Here is a 23,813-nt window from a genome sequence, read left to right as displayed (position 1 = left end):
ATGTCATTGCCATACAGATTGAACAAGTGCTGCTGCCATTTTTGACTATAGGACAGGGGCTATACCATCCTACCTTAAGATTCTTAACCCGTCGAATCCCTTTATTAGGAGGTTTCTGTAGTGGCTAAATTTCTACTCTAAAATAAGAGGATTTATTCTTTCTAAATGCATTTAGGAAAAATATTTTTTTGCAGTACCAAACATCCTAAATGTCATCTTAACCAAGATAAGATAGGATTTCATTCTTTGAATGTTTCTGTATCGAGCCCCCAGTTTTTCTATTTAACTTGGAGACAACAGTAACAATAAATTGTGAGCAAATAAATACAAAAAATATATGCATAAATGGCTAACCACTTGATGTTTGTCAGTTTCCTGCACACACGTCTCACAGAGACTATTAATAAAGTATATTCAGGTAGATGGTCCATTCTTATTATGAATATATATATAAAAAAGACATTAAAAAGACTAGTGACTCATCTTTGCCTTTCTTCTGAGTCTGTGTTTGTTCTAGCAGTGTCATATCCGCTCCACTAAATTTTCCCATCAGTCTCTTTCACCAAGCCCAGATTTGCCAATGGGCCACTCAAGATAGCTAATCTTTTTCATCTCCCACTTGAAGATATTACATTCATTTCAAGTTGTTCTTTGTGTCTTTGTTCAAAGGCTTGTCTGCTCATTGCGCCTGTTGTGTTTATATCTGTCTGGTGTTTTGGCCCGCTCAAAGGAGAATACAGATAGCATGTACAGCAAGGTGACATCGGTTAAAAGTGGATAACAGTAGTACACAGAAAAAGCAGATCATATCAAAAGAATGTGTGCACAAAAAAATCTCCTCGAGGCACCGGTTGACTGCTGGGAACTGCAACAGTCAAAATGTGTGCAGGCACATTTTGACACATTACATAGCTTGCAAGATTACCTACAAATTGAGGGGTGATTATTATTGTGTTGATGTGAGTTTTTCTTCTCCTCAGTGTCCCACATTCAAGCGGGAAGCAGATGGTACAGAGACACCGGAGCCATTCGCAGCAGAGGCCAAATTCTTCACTGAATCCCGTCTTCTGCAGAGAGACGTTCAGATCATACTGGAGAGCTGCCCCAACCAGATCATCCTGGGCACCATTCTTCACCCGGTAAGAAGCAGGAGACGGCACCTGGAGGTGGAATTGCCTTCAAAATTTAGGCTCTCTTATCTCATTAGGTGGTTTTTTGACTTTCCCTGTTTGTGTTACCAGAATGGTAACATCACAGAGCTCCTACTGAAGGAAGGCTTTGCCCGCTGTGTGGACTGGTCCATGGCTGTGTACACCCAGGGAGCTGAGAAACTCAGAGCTGCTGAAAGGTACGCAGAAAACAGACCTTTTCTTGAATGGGAGTTTCTACAGTTTGTCAAATGTTTTTCAAAACTGTTGAATAGTGCACAGGTCTTGATACTAAGTTTGGGCATTTGTTAAAAAGTTGTTGGTTCCTAATAAGGGATGGGCATGAGCACTAAAGTACTCATTTTGGATTTCAGTGTTAGTTTTCAGGTTGTCTGTCCATCCCATTCTCATCAATGTGACATCTCAAGAACAACGTGAAGGAATTGCTTTATATTTGGCAAAAACGTCCACTTGGACTCAACCATGAACCTATTAGATTTTGGTGGTTAAAGGTCACTGTGACCTTGCTTCTGTCTAATTCTCACGATTAGTGTATGTCAATGATGCCTTTAGCGAATTGCTTCAGAATTGGCACAAACATTTGCTTGGACTCAGCAATGAGCTGATTTAGATTTTGGTGGTCAAAGGTCACTGTGAGATACAGAAATTACTTAAAAATGCTCATCCCTACTCCTAATTCAATTCCCATATCACTGTTGCATTTTATTCAATGGCAGACAAGCTGTCATGTCATACATTATTAAATATGCTCACTTGACATACAAAAAAAATTGTCGGAATTTGCAGTGTATTTGGCTTTGGACATCACTGATTTGCGAGAAAAAATGAAAGCACATGCCAAAAGTAATTGCGTAATTGATGTGTGTAATTAATTGTGTAAATGAAATGATATGCAAATGTATGCCACCACCACTTGAGATGAACAGTCCCACTCTATTCGGCTGCAATGATATTCATTCCCTATAATCATGGCAGCAATGACTATGGGCTAATCATGATGAAATTTTTGCACTTTAATGAGCTTTTGTAGCTTTTTTTTCCAGCCAAATGGATAATTGTTATTCACTTGATTAAGCCCTTTATGTCCTATGTATTTCTGGCTAATGGTGGAGGACTACCACTGATGATAATTATGTGATTTTTTTTCTTTTTCTTGGCCAGATCTGCTAAAGAGCGCAAGGTCCGCATCTGGAAAGACTATGTGGCACCCACAGCCAACTTGGACCAGAAGGACAGGCAATTTGTAGCTAAGGTGAGGCCCTAAAGTCGCTTTTTTTTCCCTCTAAAGTTGTGTCTCACTGGTGATGGTGTTGTCTTTAGTTGGCACTTCCCCCCCAACATTAATATCTTTCAATTTCTATCATCTTGCTTCACTAGAAAGTCCTTGCTTATCTTTGAACTGCGGAGAAAAAAAGCAGCAGGAAGGTATAAAACTTTCAGCATGACACACAAACAGTATCCAGCGTGAATAAGACTTGGCTTCAGTGCTGAGCAGAGGCCGGTTGTTTCCCCCTCGCTTCCACCACTTGATGTCTGCTGCGGTGTTTCCAATTTTCTCCCAGCACTGCAGCAGAAGCAGAGCCACTTTGAGGCTTCTAACAAATTATATCCTCCTGACACCTCTTATTTTTACATTTGCACCCCCCCACCTCTGAACAAAAATAAAAAAAATAAAAATCCCTTCACTTAAGGTACTAGGAGGAATGCTTAACAGCAACCTTGAAGCACTCCCCAGTCAAATTAGGGCCAAATCGCTGGCGTATGCTGTAGCAGCAGCACCACACAACGACCCCCAAAAGCCAAGAACTGGAGATATTAGCTTTGGAGGTTATTGGCCAGGACCTCAGGGGAATAAACTGTCCTTAATATCAAGTACACAGAACTGTGTTCCCTCCTAGTTGTCAGCACACATTAGTTCAAATCAAGTGAGACGGACTCCTTGATACATTTTAGTAATACAGTTTAACCATAAACTGACATATTATAGTGTCAAAGTTGCAGCTTTAATGTAGTAAAGCAACTCCAGGCCCAAAACATCAGCTTTAAATCTGTTCCCCTCTGTGTGTATTCTGATGATGACTTGCACCCTTCCCCTGCAGATGATATATTTTTTTCTCTAGGAATGAAAAAAAAAAAGTTTAATACCTCCTAAAGTTTGTCTTTTGTCTGTGTTTGCTCCCTCCAGACCATGAACTTTTAAGACCCTGAAAAATTCATGGCTAGCCAGAGGGTTACATAAAAGGTGTTGCTTTGGAAATCTGCTTACAGAATGAATTTGATAAACTGCACACGCCATAAAGAAGGCGCCAAAAAAGAATCTATGTGTATGTATATTTTTTCCTGAGTCAGAAGGAAGAGGCTAGAGAAAGGATAAAACATTTATATTATCTGTGTGAGCTGCTCTCAGATCTCTCTGAACCCCCTCAATAAAAGAGGGCTGGATGTGGGCAGTGAGGGGGGGGGGTTAGGGAACATTTGGTGGTGAGCTCTGGAGGGTGTATGAAAGGAGCAGAAAGAAAGGTAGGGGGGGTTGAGGAAGAAATTGAAAGTGTGAGTTTGTGTGGAGAGGTACGGGGAGACTTAGGGGAAGAAGGATGAAAAGACATGAGAAGTGACAGTCAGTGAATTATCAAGATCCCTGGGACTATGCCTGTCCTCTCTCGGGTTTCCGTGAGCTTTTTTTTCCCTTTTTTTTAACAGCTGCAGCACTGCACCCATTTATGGGGTCAGTTTACCCCCAAAATAAAAAACACATTTTTTTTCCTCTTACCTAGAGTGCAGTTTATCTGTCTAGGTTGTTTTGGTGTGAGTTGCTGAGGGTTGGAGATATCAGTGGTTGAGACGTCTGCCTTCTCTTCAGTATAATGAAACGTGAAGGTACTTGGCTCGTTGTGCTCAAAGCGCCAAAAAAAAAAAAAAAAAGTCTCTTTCCAGAAATCTTGACCTGGTTACTTAAGATAATCCACAGAGTTTGCTGTGAGCAGTTTCATGTAGGAACTATTTTCTTTATACTGAACGAAGCTTGAATCTGTTCATTGATGAGAAGCTCATTACAGCGTGAGATGTAAACATTAATGGCATCCTCCGCGGCTGAGCTGTAATATTAGCTCGCTCAGCAGTGCTAGGTGCATGCTTCAGTTTACATGATGATGCAGTTTGGGGGTGTAGTTTGGTAATTAAAAAAAATGTTCCTACATGAAACTGCTGACAACAAGGTCTGCGGATTATCTCGAGGACCCGGGTTATGATTTCTGGAAAAAGACGAGGGGTCGACTGATACCGGCTTTTCAGGGCTGTTATCGATTATTTGTAGTGAATGAGACTGATAACTGATATTTGAAACCAATATGCATTTACAATAAAAGTTAAAATATTTGTCAGTATTTAAGTTTTGGAATATGACAAACTCCAAGACAAAACTTTATTTAAATGCCTTTAGCAAATGTAGCAACTTAAAAAAAAAAAAAAAAAAAGTCGTGAAAATTTCAATAAAAAACGAATCAATAAAAATAGCTCTGTGAGGTTTTACAAAGTAAAAGTTACTTTCTTTGCACTTTATAATCAATTAATTTTATCGGCAATCATTAAAATAATTACAGATACAGGTAGTTGACAAAATGCCGAATATACCCAATAATTTGTCAGGCTGATAATCTGTCGACCCCTAAAAGAGAAATTAGCACCTTTTAAATTACCTGCTTATGGTTGGAATGTTGCGTTCTTGTTATGCCTCACAATTTTTATATAAAGGGTACAATCATGGATCGGGAACACAGAGTTGTCTTGCCCTTAAGCTGGCAGTGGAGGTAGTAACAGCGCCAAATTGACATCTGTGTAAAAGGGACTGTAAGCAGGTTGAGATGTGTTATGTGTCCGACCGGTTTCTCAAAGATCTGAAAAGCAGCCAGTAGCAAGTAGGAGCTAGCTCAAAGACGAACCTCTGCTGAAAAAGGTCTGGAAGCTCCTTACTGTCCGAGCAGAGGATGGGAAAGTAAAGAATTTTTATTGCCATGCTTTGCCATTTTTATTGTTTATAAAACACTGCTGACTGGCACGTTATGTCAGACTTGAGGCCGATGGTGTTGTTACATATCATGCCTGCATGCTGTCTAAAATCACACTGGTGCGGCATGACGCTGAGGTTGTTTGGTCCTGTGTCGTGATGCAAAAGCGGCGTAAAGAAGGGATTTTGCAGTTGTACTATAGCTCAATCTCTGTGTAACAAGAGACATTGCTGTTGAGTTTTTAAATGTATATTTTGGTTTTTTGAGTGCAAGCCGAGTGCCATCTAGCTATTATATTTGAGTGAAGGCAGCCATCATTTGCAGCTGATTTCTCCAACACTCAACAACTCACACCAAAACAATCTAGATTGATAAAAAGCACAAAAAAACGTTAAACCTTTAGACCTGGCTGCACTTTTTGATCTCTGCATGACTTTTTTGTCCTCTTTCTTTTGCCGTCCCCCGAAATGCAAGCCACAGAGGAGGCTAGCTGCTACTGTTAATCTTTTTGCTTTGAGAATAATAAGCTATGCTCCTGTACCATGCAGTCAATTTTTTGTCGTTAAAATTGAACCATTTTCTGTAAAATAAATGTGATCTTAGAGTTTGAAAAGTTGTACATGACAGTGTCAAAGGACTGAAATGGCGTGGCGACCATGTGAGCCCAAAAACTTTTTTGTCAGAAGTGGCAGTGACAGTTGTGATGGAAAACGTCACGATGACCCTGCAACTGCTTGTGCCATTTTAAAGCTAAGTACATATCGGACAGGCTAAGGTTACTCGGGCCTGTCATTGCCCCTCCGTACTCGTCCCTGTGACATTTGTCGGCACCTAATACTGCAATGCACCGACTCTCTGAGGGACACATCTATCCATCAATCCCATCATCATACACTCCTCTCGTCTTCTCGTCCACTCTCCTTTTCACTTCTTATTATCTGAGTGATGGATAGAGTGGAGAGGCAGAGCAGGTCCAATCCCCACAAGTCAATCCTGCTGACGCATCTTACTTTTCGACTGTCTCGCCTCTCTCTCCTCCCTCCTCTACTGGGACCGTAGAAGTGGATGTAGGCCATGCCCCAATAGTCTTCCTCTCCCCTCCTTTCCTTTCCCTTCCCCTCCTCTCCCCTGGGTAACCATCGACTTGCGAGGTGATGGATAAAAGGTGACGTGGTGTAAACCCCTTTACCAGCCTCTCATCACTAGCTTGTCAGGAGCACCACCAATGTTGCTTTTAGGTCGACCAAGAATATGGAAAACTAGTGTTTGTGATGTCTGAGGATTATATGAAGAGGAGCAGTGTGTTTGGCAAGAATGCATGTATTTGTGAAACCATTACAGATGTCAGATATTTTCAAACTCACACTGCGTAGGCTAATGCAGTACAATATACATTTTTTAACTAGTGCAAATACATGTGCACAGCAACACAACAAAGTTTTTTTTTCATTTTGTTGCTATGTGGACAGCAACAGGATACACTCAAAACTTGTGCAGCTAATGGCATTAAACATAATATTAGACTGCAACTGTTACATTTTAAAGGAGCTCCAGATGATATTTTGAGTGTCTGATTTAGAGGTTGTCTGCACACAGCTCTCATCACAGCTGTGGCTGACCTTGGGGCTAGCAGCTAATGGTGATACATACGGAAATTAAAGAGGCACAGGGCCAGCCACAGTGTCATACCAAAGTTCATCTTCATTTCACATAAAATGTAGAGTCCAGTCTATCACATATAATCACATAAAATCCACAAAGGTACAGACAAAGCTAGACTGACAGGGGAAACACAGGGTCAGCAGCAGAGCCACACAGCAACAGCGCAAATAGTGCCAACAACAGTAACAGTGCTGACAGAGCTAAGGGTGTTAACTTGGGGGGTAACCAAAGGGAGGGCATTATACCGAAAACACACCGAGCAACAGCAGAGTGCGGCCTGTGGCGAGCTGTCATGCAACGTCTGTGCTGCGAGCTGTTTGATTCTATAACAAAGTGCAGCAAACCTGCTGGTAAACAGGCCAAACCAATCAATAAACAGAGTTCTGTGACTTCTGTGACATGTGACCCATGTTGCAAAGAATTTCTTCCCGACTTAAATACATGAACATGCCTCTCAACAGCGAAAAAAATGTTATGTTTGTTGGGAGTTGCAGTATGCTGCTGCTTGGTGGATTTTCAGCGTCTGGCATAGTTAAACTCTTAGAGGCAAAATGCGGCCAGTGAATACCTGTAGCCAATCATGAAGCAGAGTTTGAGACTCCTGGGACATGTTGACTGAGGCCGCAAATAATATGAACACATGAACCCCCCTGCCACTTGCAGCAGAAGAATGTAATTATTTTCGCAGCAGTTTGCTGTTGCTCAGTGCATTTTCTGTGTTTAACTTCTAGCTGCAAATTTCGGCCGGAGCAAACTCACAGCCAGTCAGTAAACAGAGTCCTATGACTCCTGTGAAATGTTGCACTATATTACAAACAATTTCTTTCCGCCTAAAACACATGCACACACCGCCTGAGAGCAGAAAGATTTAATAATTGTGGTAAGCTGCATTTCAGCCCTGCTTTTTGTGTTTTCCACCTTACAGTTTTGTGAAGATGCCATCCTGTCACTGTGGGTTGAGACTGCGCTAATAGCGGTAATCGTGGTATGAGCACAGTGCAGAGCAGTGGTAATAAACTAGGCATCTGTGTACACGCACAGGGACTCACATGCACCAATATGTACGCACAGCTAGACCGGCTGCCACACAAAAAACACAGAAGTTTAAATTACAAAAACCAGAGGTAGCAGGACCTCATTCTCTGCAAAGGACACCATTACTCCATCATATCTTTACAAAGCAAATATTTGTTTGCTGCTTTGTGTGTTGTTCTGAATGTCATATAGAGCTCCTTTAAAGTTTGTGCTTTGATTTGACGAAAATCAGTTTGAAGTTTTTTTACATAATATTCTTTCGTTGATAATACTTAGCTGTGTAATGATATATTCTCTCACATATATCTAGTGTATAAGAAAAAAAACTTGCTCTGCTCTTTAATACGCTGGCGCGTTAGAGCAGTTGATGGTCTTGTTTGAAAGACAGAGAAAAGTAAACTTTATTCAGGGTAAAAAGGGGAAAAGATGGCATGAGGGCTTTTTACAGTTTGCCCCAGTTAAAATAAGTCAGACAGAATGGTGGCAAGGTCAGACAGCTTCTTTAAGAAATTAAAAAGTCACTTTTGGAGAAGATGATGAGAAGAGGGTATATTGGTTCGTGCCCCAGTTAAAATCAGTCAAGCGATTAAAGTCAGCAAGTCTCTCTAGATTATAGGTACCTTTCCCAGGATAATGTCTCCACAAACCATTAAATCAGCCGCTTTTTCCCCCCCAGCAGCACTCAGGGGCTTCTTGCCAACTTGAAGTGTTGATCATAGCATCACAACCACCACTAGTTTATTTGAAACCATGTAATTTGGGTGACAAATCAGCTTCACTGGCAGCAAGACTGAACCGCTGCCACAGGTGTTGCTTTTGAGGGCGATGATCTGACATGAGTAATGAGTAAGTCCAAGCTGAGCCCTCGCTCGGCCCCTGTGGTTAAAACCAACGTAATGGATTCGAGTGACAACCAACACAGTCCCCAACAGTAGCCAAGATCCTCCTTTTCGCTGTGACTGATCTTGGCCACTGCAGATGTCATGTCGGCCGCGGGCAGAGGGTGGCAGTAGATCCCCACCTCTCGAGCATCAGATCAGACCAGTGAGTCATGCTCGCCCGCCTATTTGTCTTCTCTGCCTGCTCACTCGACCCTCATGGCAGCTACTTTGCAAAGACTTTTTTTTTTTGCTCTATTTTTCTATCTATTCTCCATCTTTTCCCTCTGTCTCTGTTCTTGTGATATTTGCTGAGAGATTACACTCCGTCTCTCTGGCTCGTTCCATCTTTCTGTTCCTCTATCTCAGCGCGTTGATCTGTCCTCCTTCGCCTCTCTCCGTCTCGCCTCCTCCGGCTGATAATTAGCCAGTAAATGCTGAGCCGTTTTCCTTTTGCTCCTGCCACATTCTCTCCCGTGCACTTTATTTACTCGGGCAGGCCACAAAATGACCTTGTTACAGTGTGAATTTGTGTAGGCTGGTGTGCGTGCATGTGTGCATGTCGACTGCGTGCACGCGTGCTCCCCTTCGCACTCACACTTTGCACCCCCCCTCTCCGTCTCTTTCTGTATCGCTCCCACTCAGCTCAGTGATTAGTATATGATGTATTTTGGCTGCTGTTGTGGGCAGCCTATTTAGCATGTGGGCTGGTCTAATTTCTGTTCTCTGGTGGCAAATGCAATGGCAGTCTGATTTGTTTTCATGAAATAATGAATCTCCCCAAAGAACCTAATACACCTGGATTTGCCATACATGCTACCAAAAAGCTTCAATTTAATCTCAATATCTCTAAAAAGGTTTTTTTTTGTGGTTATTTTGTTTTTCTACCACACAGTCAGCCACACAAACGCCCACACGGTCCAAATTGTGCTGGAAAACATGGCTCAGACCGGCATCTCTCACTTTGAGGACTTCAGCTTGAGCACAGCCTACATATGAAGCACAGTTTGAGTGATGATGAGGCCATTTAATGCACATGTGGGTGGCAACATGTGTAGGGCGATTGATTTCTCAGTCTCTTGCAAGCGGCCTACTTAAAGGCTCTGGGTTTGGATGCCTCCTCCATCTCAGTCACATTATAGCCCCAATCTGTCTTTTTGCTTGGAAGGGCTCAGGCACATAGAAATACATACATGGATTGGGTTCAGTTATATTTGCTTTTGCCAGTGGTTTTCTTCTTTGGGAACCACATCTAAACTGGTATTTATAAAGAAATAATGCGCACACCTCACAGACTTCAGACTAGGCGTACACACGAATTTAGCTGCGGGCTATATGACAAGGATGAGATTAAATATAACTTGACAAATATCATTATTTTAAGCTGTTTGCCAATTTCAGGCTGCACAAGCTTCTGTCGAATGCCAATCAGAAGCAAAATTATTTATGAGTGATGAATTTCATCTTGAGCATCATCATCTTCCTGTTTAATTTTATTCTGAACTGTGAAGTACTTTGTTAATTCAGTTTTAATATATGAATGAATCATTCTTGTGACATTTAATAATCAGAATGATTGAGATTCTGCAGCGCACAATTATCAATATGCAAACATGTGTTTAAAGGCATTTTTACATCCATTTAAGGCAAATGGTGGAAATAGAAATAAGGCTTGTGCACATGCATCAGTCTCTACAATGATTAGGATTAATCAAACAGAAACTTTCATGCATGCAATTCACAAATTTGACTAAAAAAATGCATATGCACATTTCTGTCTATGTGTTTACACACAATTTTAGTCACGAATCTTCAGAGTTGTATGCTCCAGGGGTGTTAAACCCATTTAAGGTCCTGGGCCACATTTAGCCCAATATGGACTCAAGCTGACCAGACCAGTAAAACCAACAGCACCTCCATATTTTTCCCTCTCTTTTAGTATACATAAGTACATTCTGAAAACAGATGATGAACAGCCTGAGATGTCTTTGGAAAACTAAGTGCAACAAAATGTCTGTTTTTTCATATTCAGTTAGTCTACAACTTGCTGTCATAATGCGCATTTTTCCATACATTTCCACTCATGCACCAATGTTGGCATTTCCACACCAGACTTAAGTGAAGCTGATGAAGAAGCAGGTGAAGTTATCTCCTGCCAAATGTTTTCACAGTGCCTTAGCCATAGGTTTCCACCATTATTGTTTAAAAACAGAAGTGTAAAACTGAATCTCGTGTACTGAAGCTGCCGATTGACATCATTTTGCACAATGTTCATAATCTTTAAATGGAACCACAAGAGGAATTCATTGTTTTTTCAGAGAATTGTATTCTGGTCAGGATGGAAACGCCTCTGAAGCCGCATGTTACACATTGCAGGCACTTTTTAAATTGTTCTCAAAATCTGGCACCTCTTAGTGGGGTTGGGTACCGAACTTTGTACTCTTTGAATAACATTGATGGTACAGAGTGCCAGTTAACTTTAAATCCATTAGTGCCAAATGTTGGTATCTGAGACTGTGTCTTGGTGAGAATGCTGGGTTAAGACAAGAGCTGGAAGTGAAACAAAGCGTCCCAAAGCCTGGTAGGCATCCAAAAACCTCCAAGACCGGCAACAGAGCTCTGCGGAGCTGCTGGATTTAACTTCAGACTTCACAGACCATACCTACCTGTAAGCCTTCACAAGTGCATCGGTATTAGCTGTGCAAAGTCATCCAGGGGTCCGGATTGGACCCCTTGGCGGGCCGGCTCTGGCCCGCTGGCCGCAGATAGACTCCTGTGAGCTGTAATTTAACAGGTGTAGCTTTGAACATTCACACATATTCTAAACTGTACCTTCTATAAATTGTGGTTGCTACCTGAGGTACACAGAAAAATAACATTTAAATGGCAAACATAAATTAGTCTCTGTCTTTAGTTACACTTGTAAAGGTCTCCAGAACAAAATGCTGGCAGCCAGTCCAGTTGTTGGGCTGAGCGCTGTGTAATGCTCCACCAGTCTATCTTTTAACAGGATGTTTGTGTTTTAAAGCTGTGTCTCTTGCACTCTGTCTCCCTCTCTCCCTCCCCTCCCGGTGCCAATCCCCCAGATAGCAAAACGTCCTCGCTCTGTCCTCCAAACCTTCGCCGGCCTGCTGGGACGACTTAGCTCACTCAGTCACTCAAGGATCACTCTTTTCTTACCTCGCTTCTCAGTGCCTTCTGCTCGTGACAGCACACGATCTGCACTGTCACTCTCCTTCCGCCTTAGAATAGATCTCTTCCTCTCCGTTTATCCTTTACCTGCTCCTTCACTTCCCATCTTTCTTTCAGTCTGTCTGCTCTCACTCACTAAAATGCAATGCCAGTCTTTTTTCTTTGCTCCAACACTCCTCCATCCTGCAGGGGTGTGAGTTTCTGTTTGTTTTCTCCTTAGGGATTTACATGTTTTTTGGACCCTTAAATTAATTTCTTATTGAGTTTCTTCCTTTTGGTGCTTTGTTCGCCTTGCAATTTTTCATCCCTGTGTGTTGATTTGACTAAATTCCTCTTTTCTGACTCAATTCCTCTCTTTTCTGTCCCTGTAGGTGATGCAGGTGGTCAACGCTGATGCCATGGTGGTGAAGCTTAACTCTGGAGAACTCAAGACCATCCACCTGTCCAGCATTCGGCCCCCAAGAATCGAGGGAGAGGTACAAACTAACCTCCGTGTTTGTGCGTGTGTGTGTGTGTGTGTGTGTGTGTGTGTGTGTACACAGCTTTGCACAGAGTGAGTGGCTACTTGTTTGTGTGTAAGTGACCGAATGTGGTTATATGTGGGAGAGCTCGCACGGTCAGCCAATTAATCAGAAGCTCCACAGAGACAAGTCACTGCTGTCTCTGATGTCTTGACAGAGTTGGTTTATTTTCATTTGAAGTCAAACACAAGCTGTTTACATCTCCTTCCACATATTCCTGAATATTTATCCACCTCTCTCTCACTCTCATGCCCTCCACTCCCCTCTCACACATTAGTCTTGTCTCTCTCTAAATGAGCGTGGGAATAGATTTGACCACTTGGTGGCGCCCCTGCAGTTGGGGCACATGCAAACACACTGTGCACACACCCAGTGGTTGCAGCACTGCAGAGAGTGAGGCAGATCGATTTTTTTTCTCCTTTCCCCCCTCCACACTTCCCCTTTTCCTCAGAATCACTTCACGACTGTGAAAACAACATACACATGCTTACACACGCACATACACACACCTAGTCGCATCAGTGGTAATGTATATTTCAATACACAATAGAAAGTGTTTTAAAAAACTGCATGTATGCAGTGACACCAAGACATAGAAGTGTACTGTGCTAGAAGTCCACTCTCACCCCGTCACTCACCTTCTCGCACCACCCCTGATTATTATTGGTTGAAATTAAGCCCTTTTCATCAATATGCTCTTGAAACTTGCATTGCTAATTCTTCCAAAAGCTTAAAGGGAATCTATTGTGTTTTTCCATGTTTTCTGGCTTATACATAATGTTACAATATCAGATCAGATCAGACAAAGTGTGGCCAAAGTTTCAGATAATAAAGTATCTGATGTAAGTAAGTAATGAAGTAATTGATGAAGTAATTCCTGTTACCCCCAAAACCACACACTTTAATTTTTTTATTTATTTTTTTTTTACTATTGTGACAAGCTGAAAGCTGGTAATTGATTTTCTTATATTCAGGGTTCCCACGGTTATGGAAAACCTAAAAAAGTCATTAAATTTCCCAATCTTAGTTTCCAGGCTTGGAGAAGTATTGGAATTATTAAAATTATCGAAAGTGTTCGGAAAAGTCATGGAATTTTGTCGTGTGTAATGAAATTGCTACAGAAATCTTCCATGGATAACCTTCCACGTGATGTGACATTAGGCAAATTCATTTTCTGTAGGTGACATAATGTAGCTCAAATATGTATTTATTTGTGACCTTTTCTTCACCATCATGTACATTTTGTCTTTTTCTCCCTTCGTCCCCCACATGTTGCAATGCTAACTGATCCTATGTTAGAAAATTACCAAAAAAGAGAAAAAAATCTTGGGATCTTGAAAAGTCATGGAAAAGTTCTGAAATTTTATCCATGAAAGTGTGTGGGAACCTGTACATGGTCATCTGCAAAGTGTTTACATTGCATACGCTGCTACATGCAACTTCATGCTTATAGGATTTTGAATCTGATTCTTGCAGGAACAGGCCCAGTTGTGAAGATTTTGGTTTAGAAGCTTTTTTTGGTGACTTTTCACATTAGAAAGTGCTACTATATTCCGTTTCAGTCATTCCCCCTGGCTGCAAGTACACTACGTGTAGCTACCTGCTATTGTAAGAGAAACATGTGATCTTGGTTGCAGATGTTGTTAAAATCTCCCCAATTTCTGATCAGATTCTTGGTGGAACATATCCAGTTGTGAAATTTTTTTAGAAGCTTTTATTGGCATTTTTTTATGGTATAAAGACACCTATACTCTGTCACAGTCATTTCCAGGCTGCAGTTGTGGCGCAATGAATGCAGATACGATAAACCTGGAAAAACTGACCAATCAGAGCGGACTGAGCTTTTTTGGGGAAGAGTACTTAAAGAGACAGGTGCTGAACAGAGCATGTTAAACTGAGAGTGAAAAGAGGTGTTCCTGCATAGACAGTAAGAGAAAAATGTGTGTTTGTGTTTTTGAACATCAAAGAGTCTTTTCCACTGGACAAAAATCCCACTAACACCCGCTAACATCTGGCTTTTGTATTTAATCCTTGGTCTAATGTCTCAGAATTAGTAGGTATTTATCGGCTCCAGCTCCTATTGGCTGTGGTGAAAATACAAGACCCGGTAGGACACGCTAATTTTAGCTCCTTTGCTGGCACGATGCAATGATGGGCTGCCACAAAATACCTTCCGTCCTCCTCAAACTCAAAATGAGTCGGGACTGAGTTTGAGAGAGACTGAATAAGTAACAATTATATAAAAGGAGTAACTGCCATAATACTAAAAGTTTTACTGGCCTCCATGCTGCTTTCTAGTGTTAATAACCTGTTTTCCGGTCTGTTGGTGACGTCCATTGTGACATTTATTTTAGTTTTCATGCATTTGTAAAACACGCATACACACCCTAATTTTGGTGTAAAAAGGGAATAATAAACATGCTCTTTTAGAAGCCTAAAATACAATTATGAACCTGAAAATGAGCATAAAAAGGTCCCCTTTAATTTCAGCACCATGTATTTATTTTTTTGAAAAAGGAGCGATTAATTTTTATTTCTCAATTCCCCTCGGTGTCTGAGTTCTCTAAAATGCTATCATTTTCTAAATAACAGACTCATGATGTCTGGAAATGTCACTCCCATTAATTAGAAAGTTTTAGTGTCACAACAGAAGCGATTTTTCTTTTTTGTCAGAGTTCCATATTTCAAACGAAACCCTTTTCTCTCTTTGTTGAACACGTCTGTTTGACAATCATTCCTCCAGTCAACACACTGTTTATTGTAATATCCGTTTATGAGCAAGTCATGTCTCACATTTCCCCGTTCAAAGAGGTATGAGACAGAGGCTGTTGTGCTTCTGTCTAGGAAACAGTTGTAAATGTCAGATTGGGGAATGTCTGCAACGGCCCTTTATTTTTTCAGTTTTGATTGTTTTTATTGACTCGACTCTGTTGTTTTTTCATTTTATGGTTTACTCTTTCCCGTCTTTTCCGCTTTACTGTTGTCTAGTTTTTATCCTGTCCCTGCGTCCTCGTCTCTCCCTCTCTCCCCCGGTGTCGTTAGTGCCTCGCATCATTAAGAGACTGCTTTGTATCTCTCTCTGTGCCTCCCTCCCTCCTTCTGTTCTCTCCTCCTCTCCCTTCTCTACAGTCACTTTCTCCTGCCGTCCTCTCCCTCCGGGTGTGCACGCTGTGGTCAGATTGTTGACCTGCACCGTTGCCCTTCGTGTGTGTTTATTCTCCTTAGTTCTCTGTGGTTGTAACAAGCTTGTGGGCAAAAAACATCTCTCCATTTTGTCTCTCTGCCCTTTCTCCTGTTCCTTGCATTACACAGCTTTCGCTCCCAACTCTTTTCTGACCTGGTTCTTTGCTACTTTTGGAGATTCTTTTATTTCTCCTGTGTTACTTTTCCCACTGTTTTTGCCTCCTTTACGGTCCTGTTAAATTTCCGCTCGTGTCTTCTCTCTCTTAATTTTTCCATCTCTCTGTCTTTCACTTCTCCGTCTGTATTCTGTCTGTCTTTGCCTGCACCAGATGCTTCAACAGTATGTGTTTTGTGCTTCATTACACCGTCGTATGTTTCAGGGTGCCTTGGAGAGTGAGCCCAGATGTGAATGTTTGTGTGTATTGTGTTGGTGTTATATTGGCACAGTGTTGTATTGCTATTTCTTGCTACTTTGTGCATATTTTAATTGCTGTTGTGTGGTTGTGTGTGTGATTTTTCATGTCAATACCTGGCATATTTATCAAAATTGGTCTGTCTGGGTGCTGGCTCTCTGGGCTAGTAGATTAAAATTTATCGTCGCCCGGATAAAATATATTCCTGGTGACAGCAATGTAATATATATTTTAATTTGGAACATCATTTTCAACTTTATGCCTACCATACAATTAGAAGACTTTGAAAGGTCTTTTAAAGGCCCAGAAACACCAAACCAACATCAGAAACCAGTGGCAATGAAATTCCCCTGCTGTGTTGCCTCATGTTGCCGTGTCTCGGCCAAAAAGTTGCACATGAACACACAAACTGACAGCCAACCACTTGACGTTCTGCACCTGTGAGAAAGGAAAAACCTTCCTCCATACCAGAAGGCGGTGGTCGTCTGTATTCATCATTCAAAAAGGGAAACCGGAAGAGAGCGTCAATGCTTGAAAGCTTGTTAGCACATTAACACCACAATCCAGTGTTGAAAGAACAAAGCATATTTACCGAGCGCCAGCAAACAGGCACACAAACGATCAGAAATGTTGATGCTGAAGAGATCGACGACTAAAGAAAAACAATCTTACTAGGGCTGCCCCTTTAATGTCAGAAACTTGAAACATCAGTTGGAAACCCTAAAGTGACTAAGATTGCTTCAAGTTGAGCAGTCATTTTTTCCTGTGCAGTGTACTGCAGATTTTGCTGTGGAGTGAGTACTCTTGACTTTACACTAATCTTTGCAGCTACAGACATGCAGGCAGCAGCACAGAGGCAGAGAGAGAGAGTGACTGCAACGTAATGTGAAGAAGTGGTGGATTAACAGTTCATAGCACGTTAATGCGCTGCACTCTCTGACTTTTGTTTGACATCTTTGGTTGGCAAATAATGTTGTTATTGCGATCCGCAGTTAAAACTTTTGATGGCAAACAAAACGGAAGGTTGAATATTTGTATTGAACAGCCTTATCTGATTCAACCGTCCTAATTCTGAATCGAGTACAGCCTTAAATCTCACCCTATATAACAAGTTTGTTTCCACCTCACTCCGTCTTGACTTTAGCCCTTTAACCCTTACGTTCCTCACTTATATGAACAGCGAATCAGAGTGATTTCATTCACCCACTGCTACAGATAAATGAATGTATTGGAAACCCCGCCTTTGGTGTAAGGCTGGCACTACTTGCACAACATGCATGTATTTGTATTGTAGATTTTGTTATAAGCTGGCAACGTGACTACTTAACAAATGCGTAATTGAAACGATAAACAAATAAAAGGAAAAAAAAATGCATATGGACTGGAGTGGAATGATATCAACATAACGTAAGAAGGTGCCTTTATCATTGAAATTAAAGCATGTAACCCAGTCAGAGTCATGAATATCTATGTCACAGCCAGAGCTTCCTATAGGCAAGATGGGCCTATTATGCGACTGCAGGAGGACAGTCTTTTTTTGGAGGCGGCCTTAAATAAAAACTGTTGCTGCATTTTGCCTTTTGATAAGGCTCGTTCGTGGTGCTGCTGCTGGTGCTGTTTGTTAGCTAGTTATTTCTGTCTGTGAGCTAAAGAGCTGCCTGCCTGCCTGTAATGCTGTTGGCTCAGCTTTGAGTGTTGTCGCTATGGCAGCAATGCAGAGTTGTGATAGGTTTACTGAAGCTGTGATGAGCCCTTGGACTGTTAGGTAGAATAAAGACAACTGATGGAGAAGCACTGACAATTTCCCTCTTATCTAAATATTTTTGTATGATGTTCATGCATGGAAGTGTGAATTTATGACCAGTCTCGTTTGCCAGCCGGGCCTCTGTGTGATAACTAAATTAGGCGAGTGAGCTGGGAACTTAATTTCATGCCCTGTCTCCACTCCTTTACAGATGCAGATATAGTAGTTGACATTATGTTATTGAAAGTGCCCTGGATATTGTTAATTTTCCCTTTCATTACTATCACTTGAACTATTTTTAAATGCAGTGAAATTCATCGTTTAACACTTCCAAATGTTGCTGATCTCCTGCCAAGGCATTTGTAAAGAAGAACAGTTGTGGGTAGATTTTTTTCGTCATCATACTCAAAATGAAATAGCATTTGCAAAGCAAGCCCGACCTGTTGAGCCATAGAAGCAAGTGCGCCCCCCCCCATTTACTGAAGTCTATTTAAAGACAGAGTTGCAGCTAATAGGCTCCACTTTCGTCTTTATTTGATAAGTTGTGCAATCAAATAATCAAATCAAAGCACCTTTTATACAATCATGTAGCCCTTCACAGAGCAGTATTAACCCTTTGAGACTTGAGCAAATTGGCTCAATTTCTTTCAAGAACATGAAAAGAAGGTGAAAAGCAATTTAACAAGAAATGACCCAAAAATTTGCAAAAAAATAAGTAAAAATTACAAGAAAATGACTTGAAATTAACAACCAAAAAAAAAGACAAGTAAAAACCGGAAAGGACCTGAGAAGTGTTAAAATAAAATGAAATAAAGGTAATAACTGTAAATAATAATAATGATAATAATAATAATAATAATAATAATAATAATAATAATAATAAATACACATCTAGTGTTTTTCTGTAACCTAATAATAAATAATTAATTACAATAATCATAAATATATTTTTCTTGAAATTTTTCCCAGTTCATTGATGATTTTCTGATGATTCTGTCTCTCTCTCTCTTCCTTTTTTTAAAAGATAAATTTTTGGTCATTTTCTACTGCTTACTTTTTTGCTATTAGCGGGACATTTCATGCTGGGATGCTGATTGCCTTTTCTCAATTGTTTTTGAAAGAAATCACAGCAGTTTGCCCAAATTTGTAAATTTGTCAAAGGTTCCTTAACATAGTATAAGAAAACATATCTATTTCCAGGTTTCAAAGGGTTAAAATGGCAAAGAAAAAGTCACAAGTATATAGCGGAAAAAAATGCAACAATATATGATGAAATGTTGAAATAAATAAAAGAACAAATAAACACAAAGGAATAAAAAAAATTGTACAAAGACCACAAGTCTTTGCAACATGTTACAATGAGGGGCCCCACAAACCGAATCCTTCTTTGGGCCTCCAAAAGTCTAGGGCCGGCCCTGAGCGTTCATGCACTTGTAAAAAGCACAGATGCAGCAACAGCACGCACAACCTGACAACTGATTTTTGTGAGCTTGTAAGCAGCAGGGATGATTCCTACCTGTGGGTCAGGCGAGTGAGAGGTCACAGCAGGTATCTCTCAGCCGCGAGCCCGACACACTCTGACATCATGTTGGCTAACACTGTCACGAGTGAGCTGGCTGCTTGCTTACAGTGCAGCAGACAGACACAAAGACGTCGTCACGGTTTGCAGCACACACACACGCAGTGACATGCTTGGTTAAGCTGCATTAGCCTTTGTCAGGAAACATCTTGGAAATTGGCGTCAGCATGTGCACAAACATGGATTACACAAACACATGTGCAGCATGTGTAGAGACACTCCAGATTGTGTGCATTCTAGCCCATCTATGAACCCGGGGAAACTCTAAATTTGTGACAATTGTGTGTGTTGCGTTCTCTAGAGGTCTGTAGGGAATCTCTTGTGCCAGTTGTCATTATTATCTCTGTCTATCTGGATGTGTGTGTGCGTGCACTGTTTGAGCGTGCATTCTGCAAGCGAAGCCGTTTTTGTTTGTGCGTGGGCGTGTCTGGGTTTGTTCGAGGGGGGAACTAAGGCCAGATACGACGCACCAGAGCACTGATGAACTGTGACCGTTGCTGCCATCCTCCTCCTCCTTCCCAACACACACATCCCCCTCCTCTCTCGTGACTACACTAATTGTGCTCAGACTGACAGATTGGTGGACCAATGGTGTCTGTCTGCAGCAAAACACAGGACATGGATTTTCCTCCCTTGCTCTCCTCCTTTCCTCCCCAGTGTTACTGCTGTGGCGTATCTTCAGATGTGAGTTATTTTGAGCTTGGGAGTTGGAGTCAGCTTTTTTCTCCCCCCCCCCCACACACACACTTTTTCTTCCTTTCTCTCATGTGCAGCAGGACGAGCCCAGCGTAAACACGAGTGGGGAGAGATGTCTATGCAACTCAGTGACTCACTGTTACGCCCACTCACTCACTCGCAATCAGCGCGTTCAGATGCGCGTATCTGCTTTGACAATGTCTCGAGTGTTTGTGTGTGCGTCTCTTCATGCATTGTAATGCATCTGTGTGCTTACGTGGTTTAAGTGGGGCTAAGGACAGTGCTGATGGAGCACATAGAGAGGTCAACTCACTGTCCTTATATAATGCAACACAATGACTACGGCTCATCCCCACGCCACTCCATACTGCCCTGCCTAATTATGTAACCTCTCCACAGTCCACCTTTAGTGTGTGTTAATTTTGTAGATGATTTAGTCTCACAATACATCTCTCTCTGTCCCGTCTGCCTCCTATAAACCACCTGTTTATCTCTGCCTTCCTGCCCCCCCTCTATCTCTCTTTTCTTCTTTTTTATTTTTACATTCACATTATTGGGTTTATTTTTATACTGGCGCGCTGCACACTGATTAGCATCTCTGTAAATACGGCAGTTTCGACTCAGGTCTGAAAAGTCTGGGAAAGTATGTGGGCAGAATTCAACAATTTCCACATCTTTATAACTACGTGTAGCACAGCATAATGTGTAGATTTGTGAGTGAGGCTCATCACAAAGCAAATGACTACACACTTTTTGTTGTTGTAGCACATATTGTTGCTTTGAACAATTGCTATACAGTAATATGGTTTTGTCGCTGGTGCTTGCACATGATAATTAATTCAATTTCACATCTGCAATTGTAGTCAAGACATCAAGGTCAGAAAGAAGGTGGTGGGATATGGAAATAGAAAATGTGTTGTGACGCTGCTTGTCGGGTAATTAGCAACCGCATTGTAGGGCATGATGCTCAAATACAATGAAAACAAAAAGAAATCATCAAAAAACTGACACTATTACAAGAAATGAAAAATAACGTGGGACCAAAAGACAAACAGACCGATAAGATGACAGCTAACAAACAAGTATCAACTAACAGTGTGAGAGAAATTCATAAACTGACAGGAGGCTTGTGGTTGCATTAGTGGAATTTTGGTTCTTCGATTTGTGTAATACTGTAAGATGATATGTGTATTCATTTTTAGTGGCTTTTCAGAACAGATGCATATGTCCCTGCAGGAATATAACAGAATTTAGTTACATCTTTTTTATTTTCCTTTTAATTTTAAAATTAAAAGGCATTCGCTTCTATTATAGCCAGTCTTTAAAGGGACATCTCACCCCAAAATCAAAAATTCATATTTTTTCCCTCGATCTGTTGTGATATTTATTAATCTAGATTGTTGACACCTCACACACACAAAAGAAAAGATAGATCGATAAATCTACATTGATAAATAGCACTACAAATAAGAGGAAAAATATGTATTCTTGAATTTTTGGTGAACTGTCCCTTTAAGCAGATGGACCCATCTGCTCCCTACTCTCTATCTGCAACTGTGGCTTTCCTCTCTTTTCTTACACACTTTGTTTTTATCTCCTCCCCTCCCTCCCTCCTTCTCCCTTCATCCCCCTTCCCTCCCTTCCTCACTTCTGTCCCCATCCTCCAAATCTTATGTCTGGCCATGTGTGTGCCCTCGGCATGCCCCCAGCCTAGCATGACATGCTTTGACCTCAAGTTTGGGAGGAGGATGACAAGAGAGGAGGGTCGCCCACTTCATGATTCACTTGTGCACTATTGGCTGGGCGAGGAAGATTGGTAGCCAGTAACCCTCTTCACCACTGGGTGAATATTTTTGTGCCCCATTGCACTATTTGGCTGACACAGTTAAAAAAGCAAGGACTTGGCTTGCTTGCGTTTGTGTGCAGGGAGAGGAAGTTTAACAAAGGACTGCATAAGAAGATAAAAGAACTCTTGCTTTTGAGAGATACTGTATTGTCAGAAAGTAAACATCCCCTTAAATCATTTTTTAACAGAATTTGTATTGATACTGGCCATTTATAAATGGGTGCTTTGTGTTTGAGAGGAATGCAATATGTGTGATTTTATCCAGTGTAAGCTGTGCACTGAGCTTTGGTAGCTGAATATTTTCAGCAATATTGGAGATTTCTCAGCCTGCAGCAGTGCAGTTAGTCTGCATCACTGTGTCTGTCTGCAGGGCCAGTCTGACCGTCTGTCTGATCCGAAAATTAAAAACACCTCTTAGATTGAATTGAAGTGTAGCTGCTTTACTTACTTGCTTATTCTCCCATTTTTTTCGATCACATCTTTATGAAAGAAATACTTCAACCCCAAAATGACCATTTGTTATCAGTTATCAGTTACTCATCTTGTGCAATGTTACATTCGAGAAGAAAACCTTGTTTTTCTCGCATGCCTGCAGTGAACAAAGAATCCAAAAGTAGAGGGAATTCTTTATGGATTGAAGTCATAGGTGACCGCATTTAACGACAACAGTATATCAGAGAACAAATTTGCCAACACCACATGCAGGATGAGCCAGGTCTCATTTATCCAGTCGTTTGCAAGAAAACTGTTTTTCTTGCATGCCTCTGGTGAACAAAGAATCCAAAAACTGAGAAAATGAGTGATAAATTGAAGTCATAAGTGACCGCGTTTTAAAAAAAACCCAAAACAAAACTATATTGAAACATTAGTTTACAAATGCTTACACAACTCGTGCAGCATAAGTCGTGTGCTCAGTACTTCCCACACAGACAACCCCTTCTGACAGGGAACTGAACTTAAAGTGAAACTGATCAATGCTCTCTTTAAAGGCAGACTCCATTGACAGAAGCAGCAATTTGTCCTCTCTGAACACAGGAGCTGCTGGTCTTCTGTTGCCTCAATCAGTTAGTTTGTTTGTGTTATTGTATGACTTAAGTGTTTTAAAGGTTCAGTTCGGAGTCACTGAAATCAGACAATAACACAAAGAAATTGCCAATCCAGGCGTTGGAAGACCAGCAGCTACTGTGTTCAGTGAGGTAAAATGACTTTTTTGTCAATAAAGTCTGGTTCTGAAGAGAGCTTAGATTTAGTTTCACTTTCAGTTCAATTCCTTGCAGAAAGGGCTGTCTGTCTGGGAAGTACTGAGCATACAGTTAGATTAATGAAACTTTGATTATACTGCACGAATTGTGTGAGAGTTTGTAAGTGGATTTTTTTTTTTTTTTTGCTGTTAAAAGTGGACCCCTTTCCTTCAATTCATCAAGAATATTTAACATGTTTGATTCTTTGTTCACTGTGGAGGCATGCCAGAAAAACAAAGTTTTTGTCACAAATTTAACATAACGCATGGTATGTAATTGATAGACAAATAATCATTTAGGTGGTGAGGTATCCCTTTAATGACTGCACAATGAGTACATGGCTGCAACCTGTCACAGCAGTCCCAATAAATGTACCCGCAGCACTCTGGTAGCAGTTAATCATGAATTGAGTGGCTGTTTGTTGTTATGGTACTACAGGTAATTTAATTTTGCAATCCAGGTCCTCTCTTGAGTCTATTGTGGGATCATTTCAAGTCACTTTAGTAATGACTTATTTCTGGTGAATGGGCAATAATGCTGTGAATGTAAGGTTATTAGATTAGATGTATTAGATTTTGTATTGTAGTACTATAACCAGCTACATCCTTTATGCTCTTGCTTCAGGAAGTGTATGCCTTCTCTCTTTCTCT

The 23,813-nt window shown here is 41.0% G+C and overlaps 1 protein-coding gene across 1 annotated transcript in view; it reads left to right on the top strand.

Moving 5' to 3' along the window:
* Positions 1 to 23,813, top strand: part of snd1 (staphylococcal nuclease and tudor domain containing 1) — a 245,423-nt gene that overhangs the window by 15,230 nt on the left and 206,380 nt on the right. The window contains exons 7-10 of the mRNA XM_042511217.2: positions 981 to 1,139; positions 1,242 to 1,348; positions 2,331 to 2,421; positions 12,312 to 12,416. Coding sequence (XP_042367151.1) covers positions 981 to 1,139; positions 1,242 to 1,348; positions 2,331 to 2,421; positions 12,312 to 12,416 — 462 coding nt within the window. The remainder of the gene's footprint in view (positions 1 to 980; positions 1,140 to 1,241; positions 1,349 to 2,330; positions 2,422 to 12,311; positions 12,417 to 23,813) is intronic.

This window comes from Plectropomus leopardus, chromosome 22 (assembly GCF_026936395.1).
Source record: "Plectropomus leopardus strain MGB_pleo_1.0 chromosome 22, ASM2693639v1, whole genome shotgun sequence".
Classification (NCBI taxonomy): domain Eukaryota; kingdom Metazoa; phylum Chordata; class Actinopteri; order Perciformes; family Serranidae; genus Plectropomus; species Plectropomus leopardus.
Note: the sequence above shows the minus strand (reverse complement) of the source record. Positions and strands in the feature narration are given on the sequence as shown.